Source organism: Amblyomma americanum, chromosome 10 (genome assembly GCF_052857255.1).
Source record: "Amblyomma americanum isolate KBUSLIRL-KWMA chromosome 10, ASM5285725v1, whole genome shotgun sequence".
Classification (NCBI taxonomy): Eukaryota; Metazoa; Arthropoda; class Arachnida; order Ixodida; family Ixodidae; genus Amblyomma; species Amblyomma americanum.
The window spans coordinates 131,104,678-131,116,876 of NC_135506.1; the positions used below are offsets into that span (position 1 = coordinate 131,104,678).

The window sequence follows — 12,199 nt, forward strand, 5'->3', positions numbered from 1 at the left end:
CTACAATCGTTTCATACTCGTCAGAAACTGTTTTTACGATATGTGGACGATTGCTTCTGCGTAATTCAGCGCAAGGATGCCAAACCTTTTTTTGGACCACCTCAACTCTTTTCAACCAACAGTTCAGTTCAAATGGAAGAAGAAGCCGCCGGAAGTATTGCTTTTCTCGATGTTCTCGTTCTCCGCACTCCCGATGGGCTCGCCACTACCGTATGCCGAAAGCCCACACATAACGGCAAGTACCTCGATTTTAAATCTGCCCATCCCATAGGCCACAAACGCTCCGTCGTGTCCGCTCTGTTCAAGCGAGCTGGTCGTCTATGTTCTAGCCCTGGCCTTTTCCCTTCCGAGCAGCAGAAAGTTCGCGTCGACCTTGAAAATAATGGCTACCCCCGTCAGATGCTAAGCAATCAAGAACACCGCTGTAAGGAACCTGCTCAACCCCAGTTTGTTGGGAAACAGAAACGCGCGACTGTCCCGTATTCCCGGGGTACAAGTGAGGCTCTGGCGCGAATATTTGCCAAATACGGCGTTCGAATTGCGCACGTACCGTCCAGCAAGCTGAAAGAGCAGCTGTGTCACGTGAAGGACCGCCTAGAGCGCACATGTTACCCCGGCGTTGTATACAAAATCCCCTGCAAGGATTGCGATGCTTCATACATTGGGGAGTCAGGCGATTTTAAAAGAAGAATAAAGGAACACAAGAATGACGTCAAGAAAGGTCGCACTTCCTTCAATGCACTTGCAGACCATGCCCAAATGATGCAGCGCTCCATTGACTGGGAGAACGCCACAATCTTGGACACGAAGAAACCTTTATCTTCACGATTACTTCTCGAATCTTTTTACATACAGACGACCAAGAATGCTATCAAAAGGACGAGAGGGAATCTCCCCAATATCTACGCCCCCTCACTGTGCAGTAAAGTCCGCTTAAAAGTAGCGGCTCATTCCGCCCATCCTCATTGTGAACAAGGAACCCGTACGGGTCTCGAAATGTCATGTGTTAAATATTTTTTCTTTGGTCAGTGTATGTTTCTAGTGCTTCTAACGAGGGAGCCCTTACAGATAGAAGAAGTATGCTTACATGCTCATACATTCTAAAAATCTGTTCCCTACCAAAATATATTTGTTACGAAATAGTTACAAAGTGTCCATCGAGAACACTTCGTAACAACAAATCACAAACTAACAGGCCACTACTCTTGCGTTTTAAAGAGATGTGCCCCAATCTCGGCGTACTAGATAGATTACCTAGCGTTACACATAGACGAGATCCTCTGCCTCCATGGTACAATTTTCCTGTGATATGCGATTTCACCCTTACACAGTTTCACAAAACACATACTCCACAACAACATATACAGCAAGAATTTCTAGCACTCGAGGCAAAATACAATGGTTTCGCGGACTTTTACACTGATGGTTCAAAAACGGATCCCTGCGTAGGAAGCGCAGCAGTGCGAGGACATGAAATGGAAATATTCAGACTTCCACTATGTGCATCAATCTTCACAGCTGAATGCTACGCTGCATGGTTAGCCGTTATAAAAATACTAAATGAGAACGTCAGAAACAGTATTATTTACACAGATTCCCTCAGTACACTTACAGCGCTCCACGCTAAAGATGCTACCACTCCATTGCTCGGTAACATCATAAACAACATAACAAAAGTCATAGCCCAAGTAAAAAATATAAAACTTCGCAGGGTACCCAGTCATGTCGGAATTAAGTGCAATGAGAAAGCAGATCTCTGCGCTGGCCAGGCTCATCGAAAGCAGATAAAAAAGTAAATATTCCATTTAAACATTGCATTAAATTTGTACAGGATACAAACACACACATAGAATCCCTGTGGCATAAATTTAAATCAGTTGTGTCATTCTGTGTCACTGACTACGTACCATTCAAAACTAAACGGACCCATAAACATAACCCCTGGATAACTCGAACCGTAATCCACGCAAAACGAAACGTTCGGTGACTCAGAAAAAGCCAGAAAGCCCATCCGTCACAACGAACAGTTGTAAAACTTATTTCCGCTGTGGACGAATTGAAATAAAAAATCAAGAGGGCCAAGACATATTATTTTACAGAAACACTTCCTAAATTTCTAAAAAATGTTCCCCAAATTTTGGCGCTATATAAACCCCAGAAAGCAAGGTGAAAGACAGGCATCGCCGCAGGATAACTGAAATGCAGCAACTACTCTGAATAACTACTTCTGCTCTATCTTCACAACGGATAACGGAGAACAACCAGAAATGACCTCTAGCGCAGGCGTGACAACTGAACCACTAACGATAACTGCACCAGGAGTGTTATACCTTTTACTAAATCTGGACACTAAGAACGCACCAGGACCTGATAACATTTCTAACATATTCCTACATAGATATGCCGAGTGCATGGCTAAATTTTTACTAATACCTTTCAACAAATCATTGTCCACTTGCACCCTCCCTAGGGACTGGAAAACCACTAAGGTAACACCGATACACAGATCACGAAATAAATTTCACCCTTCCAACTTCAGACCTATATCAGTAACGAGCACGGTATGCACGTTATTAGAACATATTGTTTTAAAACACATAAACGCTTATCTTCAAGTAAATGACATTTTAACCCCGTTCCAGCACGGCTTCCGTAACGGTATTTCTACTATTAGTCAAATAATCGAATTAACACATGAAATATCCATGAGCATTTATAACCAGAAACAAATTGACCTCATATTTTTAGACTCCTCGAAAGCATTTGATGATGTCTGGAACACTAAACTTATTGTAAAACTTTAACATATTTTAGGAACTGGCTCTATTCTAAACTGGATTTAAGACTGTATTACTAATCGGATGCAATTTGTTGAAATTAACAATGAGAAATCAGCGACGACTAAAGTTACATCGGGAGTACCCCAAGGAAGTGTCCTGGCACCGGTACTGTTCCTAATATTTATAAATGACCTACCATCTTGTGTTTCACGGAATATTAAACTTTTCCCAGATGACTGCGTCCTTGACTATGAAATTAACTCTCTTAACAGCAGTGTCCCAGTGATGTAAGGACTGGAAGATGGACATCAATTTAAATAAATCTGTTCTTTTATCTATAACTAGGAAAAACCCGCATCAGCTTTTCAGTACACGCTTAATAATATTCATCTTGCATCTGTCCTTGAGCATAAGTACCTTGGTGTGACACTAACCTCTGATTTCAGATGAGATTTGCACGTTATAATCATATCTAATGCACTAAAACAAGTCTTTTTTATTAATAGCCGCCTAAAACTAGCACCCTCTGAAACAAAATTACTACCATATAAAACTATTGTCAGACGAATAATAGAGTATGCCAACAACGTTTGGTTTTTCTTTACTAACAAGCTCATTAAAAAACTTGAAGGGACGCAGAGAAAGGCACTGAGATGTGTGTACAATAAACACCCCCTTACAGACTCACCAACGCAATTACTAGAACGTGCAGAACTCCTAACCCTAGAGAACAGAACAAAATTTGCAAGACTTAAAATCATGTATCAGCTAATACACAACCAACTTAAAGTGCCCGCTACAAAATGCATAATGACCACAAAAACTAGATCGACCCGCCACAACCTCACTCACAAATTAAACGAGTTTCCATCCCGTACTGACATATTCAAATACTCATTTTTTCCTCGAGCAACACGAGAATGGAACAATCTAATAATAGATATTACTAACAGCTCATCAATAGATGCGTTTAGTGTTCTGGTTAAAGATCACCTGTTTGTGTCCTATTAGTTATTCTCATTGTCCACAATTCCGAAAACAGTCACCAACCTAGCGACGACTTTCAACGTGCAAGGTGATTGGGCGAGGGGGTCGTTAGCGTTGGTAGTGCTTTATACCGGGACGCTGTTAAGACGTCTTTTCGGTAGAGAAGTTTTGGCCTCTCACTTCTACGTCGTAGCGATGTCCTCATGGTTTGACCATCCGCCTCACACGCCGGTGGTACGGGGTAAATCCTCTGTGCCACCGAGTACCCACGGTTAACACAATGGGTGCAAGCTTTCCTCTGGCCTGGTGCTCGGCTTCTTTAGGGTAAAATGCGTGGGAAACTAGTTTTAAAGCCTCCATGGGTAGAGAGAAAAACCTTGTGCATTGGTACTATTTGTTCACAGATGCCCGTGCGCAATAGACATTCATCATCAACAGCAACATCACTTGTAAATCGTCCTTTTAGAACCTATCATCAAATTCATCAGCCTGAAGAAATGCAGTGTTAAAAAGGGTTTAAGATGCCTAGTTGACCGAAGAAGCTGTTGAGGAATAAGCAGTGAAAGGCCATAGTTTTTTGTGGTGTCTCCAGCGTTGTGAAATGGAAAACCATTAACGTCGGGAAGGCTCATTTTCGGCAAAGAAAAGGGTTTAAGTTTCATACCTCGGCGCCATGAGGGGCGGCCCAGTCACATTCACGTTCACGGTCACTCGCACTCACATCCACTCGCTCACACTAATGCACACTCATTAAGCCACCGCGGTGGCTCAGTGGCTATGGCGCTAGGCTGCTGACGCGAGAGTCGCGGGTTCAATCCCGGCCGCGGCGGTCGAATTTCAATGACGCGTAATTCTAGGCCCGTGTACTGTGCGATGTCAGTGCACACTGAAGAACTCAGGTGGTGGAAAATTCAGCAATAACTCGAACGAAGGTAAGTTTTTCTGAATACCCCAATCTTCACCGATTTTCACTACCCCCTCCCCTTAATGCTGAGCACTAGTTGTTCGAAAACTATAGGTTGGCTTGGTTGGATCAAATAATTGGTAGCAGGATACTCGAACATTCTAGTCTTCAGATTTTCCAATTTAGCGATGCTCATGACGTCACGACCCTCTCGTCCAGTCAAAGAATTACGTTACGGAGATACCCGGTGGCGTTTTGCAAGGCGACTCGAACAATCTAGTCCACAGATTTTCCAATTTAGCGATGCTCATGACGTCGCGACCCTCTCATCCAATCAGAGAATTACGTTACGGAGAAGCCCGATGGCTTTTTGCAAGACAACGGCCTAAACGTTGTTGTTGCCTCTCAAGCGACGGCATATACCTAAGCTGGGTGATTGGCCAGGGTTTGCTATCACATCAATTAAGTTTTTCTCCTCTTTCTTCAGCAGAGCAGCATCTCCGCGAGGAAGAGAAGAAAGTCGGCTCACTGTCCCTGGCCCCTTCACGGACACCACGCAAGACATGGGCGGTGAGTGATTTTCTCTGCATTTCAATACCCCCAGTCTCAATCCGAGTTGTAGCACGCTTGAAAGTTTTAGCACGCCATCGCGCTCTCAGTATATGAAGATCAAATTGCGTTAATGCCCAATGGGCATTGGGCGAGGGGCACGACCCTTCTTGCGCTCAACTAGGAACACGCCGTAGGTGCGATGAAGGGAGAAAGGGATTTACAAAGCTTCAAAGGATAGCAGAAACATGGGACAGCGCCAGTTGTTTTTTTTTTCCCGCGCCTGTATTCTGCCGTGCTGATTTACAAGCTCTCTTTTTTCTGACCCCTCGTATTCCTGCTTCGCATTCTGCTTCGGTGGCCGTACAGCACAAAGCGGTGGTACTTCAGAATAACGGATGGTTGGGCGACTTGGTGCTTGATGCAAGAGAGTACCGGCGCACCTAACCGAGCACAAGTGTCGTGTTCTTTCTTGCGTTGTTTTGGTTAAACCCCCGTTCTCTTGCCCAGAGTGGAGTCCAGGTAATATGGCTATGCTGGCGATTATGGCTGACCGAGGAAAAAAAACCTTTGTTCATCTGGCTGCAAGAGAAAGACCGTGATTAATCATCGCTATCAGCACCAAACCAATTGCGTCCACCGGAGGATAAAGACGTTTCCCGCGATTGGTAGTCTTCCGTTCGCGTTACATAGCATCCCACAGTCTCTTTCTTCTCCATGCTCTCAGCTACTCAGCAAGCACCTTTCACTATCTTAATCTCTTCTCTTCCTGTATCACAGCGTTAGAGCGATTATATCCCATAACTCGCAACGATAACGTCAGCTTAACTTCTAGCCTTTTCGTTAGCCTCCGAGTTACTTCTGTATAGCGAACGCTGTCAGGATACTGCTTATGTGCACGTAACTCTTGCGGGATATTCATAAGCACCCACTCAACCCGTCTCGTCCCGTGTCACTGCGCCTGATTTACCTGGTACGCCACAGATGCATGCCCGGCATGAAGATATATTTTAGCATCTTCTCCGTGGTTTTGAACTGCAGCGAGCAAATTAAATGTATAATATTCAGGAACTCAGCCATTATCAGTGAGATACGAAGCTAGCTGACATAGCACTCCCCATTAAGCGCCAGCTGATCTGCCAAGACTGGACGGCTCTTTTCGACAATGATTTCCTGGACCTGGGCGAACCATCCTCGTAATCCCTCGAAGCCAATAAAGGCTTGCTGTCTCGCTCATCCGCTCTCGGACTTTCAAATACTAATTCGCCATATGTTGGGAGTATGCGTGCCGTGCTTGTTCAATTTTTATTGGAATCTCTTGGTGGGTATAGATGTTTCGTCTGTATGAAACCAGCGCCATATTTTTTTCATCAAGCGATGCAACTTGCGCCTGAGTCGCACTGTTATCACCATGAGGCAGCAGAGCATTATAGTAATTCTCTGTAATACCAAATGGCTATTGCGGATTCAAAACGACACAGCCGCATTCTAGGAGATAACGGATCAGTTTCCCATGCTAGATCCTCATAGTTTTGTGAGCGCTACTATTTTCTTTGCTTGAATCACTCCTCCATCGTTTCAGAGACCGAGAAATCATCCAAGGCGTCCGTTGAGAAGGGTGAGTATACGGCTAAAATCATCTACAGGTTATACCTCGTTATAACTTATACCAGAATGTGATACCTCGTGTACCGCAGCACTAATATTAAGGGGGACGTCGTCCTTGCTGGGCTTGGGACTCGCCGGCGAACTGGCACCTGCACCTGTCAGGGGGGGGGGGGGGGGGGGTCGTTGAATAAGTTCTCCTTTCCGGACTGAGTTGTCGTGTTGAGTAACCCAAGTTGAAAATGACGCAGCAATGTGAGTGTCATGAAATATTTTAATGTTGTTTTAACCAGGAAAGCATCGATAACCATGTAGCCCCAGACATTTGCGATGAACTCGCCCCAGGCCGCTTCATAAGAAGTAGGGTGGCTGTTTATGAGACAAGGAACGCACGGCGGTACTGACCCCTCAGTCAAACATGATAGGTGATCGGTTTAGGGTTCAAATGTACAAGCCGGCGCTATGGCTCAGTGGTTATGGTGCTCTGATACTTACTCCGAAGACGCGGGTTTGATTCCAGCCGCATTTCGATGGAGGTTAAGTGCTAGAGGCCGCTGTACTCTTTTTTTCCGTTATTTTTTCTCAGACAGTGCCTAAGAGGAGGTCAAGGCTAAAGGCTAAGAGCCGGACGAGGCCCTGGCCCCTTGTACATGCGATTGCATCGATGAACAAATCTCGCAGATACACTTGGGTCAGTACAACGATTGCGATTAAAAAAAATACATGTTTTCAAAGGCAGAAAAAAAATGTACCACCCAGTACATTAGTCGGAAACAGTTCAATCATGCAGTACAAAACAAGACTTCTGGTTACGCTCGCCAGTCGGCACAAAAAGCAAAGGCAACATTATGCATTAAATGCGAAACCCGCAATAAAACGTCAGAACCATATACACCAGGAAAAGTAAAAGAAAAGAATCTCAAAATAATGTGGTTTTGGAACAATGTGAAACGCAATACATGTACAGTGGCAATACAATTTTCATGTACACACCCAGAAAAAATCTAGAATATGGTTATTCAATCGTAAAGAGCAAGTCATTGAGCCGTGTATGATATTCCGGAGTTAACCAAGACGCTTCTACATTCACTTTTAAAAATATCAAAGGATTTGCTGAAGTTGACGCCTATTTCAGCGATGGTAGGGCACGTTAAAGACTTTCAGGTTGTCTCAATTATGCAGCCCTGTACTACTGCGTTCCTCAAAGTCTGAGTCGTTTTAGGGCGCTAAAAGTGTTAAACCAAACGAAGCCAAACCAGATATGCATTCATTTCTTTCATAAAGCCCCAAAAGCTTTCACATTTAAAGAAGGGGGTAGGGAGGAGGGGTCTGCATGATTATGATCGAAACGCACTACACAAATTGCTGTGAAATTTCACAACGTACACGGAAAGCAAACATTTATTTAGAAACAGGTAATTTGAAAAACAAATGTTTACCTTTATGTTTTTACCTAGAAGCAAAGAACGCTCTGTTACCGTTCGGTTCTGCGCACTCAAAGATTGTAAAGAGAGGCATTGTGATGAATTGTTTCCGCAATGCACTGGAAAAGAGCTGTCACCACGCTATCAAAGAGAGCCTTGATAATCAGTTCCAACGTTTGGAAGCCACAGGGTTCCCTAAAAATCTTTTGAAAGCAGTGGCTGAATCGCTGCTTCAGAAGCTCAAGAAAGAACGGACGAAGCCGGCTGATGGTGGAGCAACTGAACGCCAAACGTTCGAGGTCATGCCGTACGTGCATAAAGTGAGCCACGGCATCAAAAAAGTGGCCGCCAGGCAGGGAGTGAGTGTGGTGTTTTCTGCCCCTTGCAAGCTTTCGGGTCTGTTCTCGCGCATTTCTCGAGGCAGGGAAAGGAACTACGTTTGTACAACGCAGCACGAGAACCGCTTCACGGCGTGTGTCGCTCAGGTCGTGTACAAGTTCCCCCTCACATGCGAAAGAGTATACATAGGCCAAACAGGTCGATGTATTAATGACCGGTTGCGTGAGCACCACTCCTCACTGGGGTCCGATGACGGTGCCAACTTGCCTCGCCATTGCAATGAATGTGGGCGTTATCCACTGTTCAGCAACGTAATGATTCTTCGTAGAGGCAGGGGTAAGCAAGAACGAGAAATCTTGGAGGCTTACCATGTCACTTTGCCAGGCCAAGATTGCATTAGCACAACTTCGGTGCGCTTACTCGAAAAGGAGTTTGCTTTTTTAGGCCGGTCATGGTAGAGGTGTATCTTGTGTGCCCTATGCGCTGTGAGTTGTGATACGGCTGTTGCGCATGCTCTGCTGGCCTTGCTGGGACTATGTTTTTGTCTAATAAATCTCAGTTGACAGTCCAGTCGTTGTGGCGTGTACACTCCTTCTCTTGTCCATTGTCTTTTGTGACTGTTTTTTTTTTCAAGTTACTATGAACCAACTGGCCCGCATTTCAACCCTTCTGCATTATAGAAACAGGTGTCAAATGAAACACATGTAAAAAATTTGATCTACCAGAAACCAGCACTTTAAAATATCTCAAACACCAAATAGTTTCTTTTCAAGGGTGTAGGCTCAGTGCTACACGCGCCTGCTGTGGCAGATGACTGCACTCATGCCAAAGTTTTGGTTGGAGTGGAATTGAGTAAGCGACAGTCCTAAAGAGAGGACTAGCAACTTGTAGAACCCGATCGACGCGAGCCTAGTAAAAGCCTCGACGATCTTTGTCATGCTTCGGAGAAAAATCTGATGAGAGTATTAGCCGCTGTCAACAGGACAGGTGTACAGGATGCAGCGTGAGCGACAAAACGAAAGAGGCATAAGATAAGGGCACTGCGCACACACGGACAAAGACGAGAAGTATACTTTAGAAGAGTTAACTGCTGGGCTTGTTGGTGATCACACATACTAAAAACATTTTTGCGTCAAAACAACACACACAAGAAAGACGACGACACCACGGGCGCTCTGGTGTCGTCGTCTTTCTTGTGTGTGTTGTTTTGCGCAAAAATCTTTTTAGTATGAAAGACAAAAAGGTTGGCAAAACAAGCACAGACTCGCCAAACAACGCTCTCTCTTGAACAATGCCAGATAAGACATGTAAATAAAATAATCTTTCTTCGCGTTCCACATGATATTCGTCACCTCATGCTTCGGTGGCTTCGTAACTTGTACTATAATGAGCGCCGCTTTCAATGTTGACCGCTCTCAAAAATGCAGTACACACTCAGGATACGCCTTAAGGCTAAGACGCGACTGCGTTGACGGTTCTCTTAAGCGGCCTCTTAAGCGGTGCGCATCACTTCACAGACTGTGCTCATTTTATTTAATGTTATTTTATTAACGCGATTGAAATAAGCATGCCGTTCCGCTCGACATACGGCGTCGTCGGCGAAGGTGACGTTGTGAGCGCGAAAGCAGGTGGCCAGGTCACCTGGGACGTCATTGCAACACACTCTCTTGGCACTTGGCAACCTTACCACCTGATTGCAAGCAAACTGCCCGCCATGCAAGATGGCAGTTAAATAAAGATTGGTCGCAATGGGCTACTCTGGAGGAGCAACCTTGGTCTCACAAGCCGCACCAGTGGCTGTGTCTGAAGCTGTCATCTGCCGGGACAAGCGATAGGACTCCCCGCGATCTGTAAATTCAAAGTAAAAAATGGCCAATTCTGAATACATGGGAAAGTAGGCAGGGCGACAGAGTAGGAGTACTTGTGTGCGAGCGATCTCTAATGCTATCGCATTGTACGTTTATGTGAAGGTGATAAATGATACTTTCCAAAGAAGACCGCTGGGGGGGGGGGGGGGGTACCCATTAACGCTCTCGCGTCAAAACTTTAATACGGATATTAGTGTTCCTCCGGTTTTAACGCAATAACGTTAGGGAGCTCGTGTCGCAGAATATTTCATGTCGTCGTTCGGCGTCGTTGCCCATAAGCGAAAAATCTCCGGAGAAGCAACCTAGGAGGTACGTGGGACAACTAGGTCCCTTAACCTTGTGGCGTCATCACAACGTGCCTGCCGTGGCAGGTGGCAGTTAAATCAATCTTTCGGCGAAAGAGGTTTCGGAGAAGAGCAACCTGGATCGCACAAGTCCCGCAGGTGCGATTGCGATTGCAGAGCAATGTCACTTAGCTTAATCGCTCAACCACTGCTCCAGCAGTGGTATGAGGCCTCCCAGGAATCTAGGAATAGTAAATGGAGAATGCCAAATTCTGCATATGTGGGCATTAATCCATTAGCTATCGCATCATTGCCTCCAGACTTTGCTTAAGTGTCCCCCTCCAATTATTTTTTATTTTTCATTTACCAAAACAGGCACAAGTTCTCTGTTTATCCAAGTCGAAGGAACGTTACACAGTGGCCGAGGCGTAATGCGCGCCCGGTTCACGACCCAAAGCGTAGCAGTTCGAGTACGGGCTCAGCGCGTTTTCTTGCTACAGAAGCGCTACCTAATGGTGCGGGCTGAGGTTACGGCCTTGAACACAATTTAGGAACTGCACTGTGACTCATCACTGCTGGACTGTGTATCATTGTGGGGGGTTTCAAATCCTTGCGCGAGGTCACGTGTTTGTGACGTCCCACCGTCTCGACCTATTCGGATTTTTCGCCGACACGCCCACGCCGGGCTTTCCGCTGAGCGGAACTTTTTACGCTGTCGCTCTCACGATGTTCCGGAGTTTTGAATACGATACATACTAATTTATTTTTAAATTGAAAACTTTCAGCCGCGCAAACAAAAGTTTAACTCCCGTCGTAATAATCGGGGCATACTAGATCCCGCTACCCATCTTGCACGCAGTGTGCGGGAAGGTGACTTCATTAGATGCGCTTGCAGTCACGTAAACATTTGGTTTTTCTAGCCCTCTCGGTAAGCACTGTGCCAATGAGGACCAAGTTTTTCACAAGGCTGTGCAGTTAAAAGCACGAGCGGCTTATTTTCTTTCCAGCGCCTGCGCCAGACCAGTAAGTACAACAGTTGATCCTCCTCGTCCACTTTGCACGTTTCCCTGCCCCTATGTGTTCGTGTAGATTCGAACAAGGACGCTTGATGGGCACAACGCGGCATGAGCCACAATGCCTTCCACCGAAAGCGGGAAGCAAAGGTGCACAAATTGTGTACCTAACCACCATGAAACATTTCTATTACCTAACCAGTGTAAGGACTGTGCGCCACTTGTGTCTTACGTATGTCACAAGGAAGGGAAATAAGGTGCTCGTTATATATATGAAAGAAGCCAACAGCCGCAAAAACCATGGAGATTTTGTTTTAAACTCTTTTTTCTAATTTGTGTATGGGTTAAAAGTAGATTATTAGTGAATATTCTGTTGCATAAAGGTAATTGATTAGAAAATTATAAAAACTACCGCATGCTGCCGGTGCTAACCGAACTCACGACCT

General features: G+C 45.2%; 1 protein-coding gene across 2 annotated transcripts in view; it reads left to right on the forward strand.

Moving 5' to 3' along the window:
• Positions 1–5,163: 5,163 nt before the first annotated feature.
• Positions 5,164–12,199, forward strand: part of LOC144106728 (uncharacterized) — a 467,224-nt gene continuing 460,188 nt past the window's right edge. For both annotated transcript variants that reach the window (XM_077639574.1, XM_077639575.1), the window contains exons 1-3: positions 5,164–5,241; positions 6,803–6,838; positions 11,748–11,763. In XM_077639574.1, the coding sequence (XP_077495700.1) occupies positions 5,235–5,241; positions 6,803–6,838; positions 11,748–11,763 (59 nt within the window). In that variant the 5' untranslated portion in view covers positions 5,164–5,234. The remainder of the gene's footprint in view (positions 5,242–6,802; positions 6,839–11,747; positions 11,764–12,199) is intronic.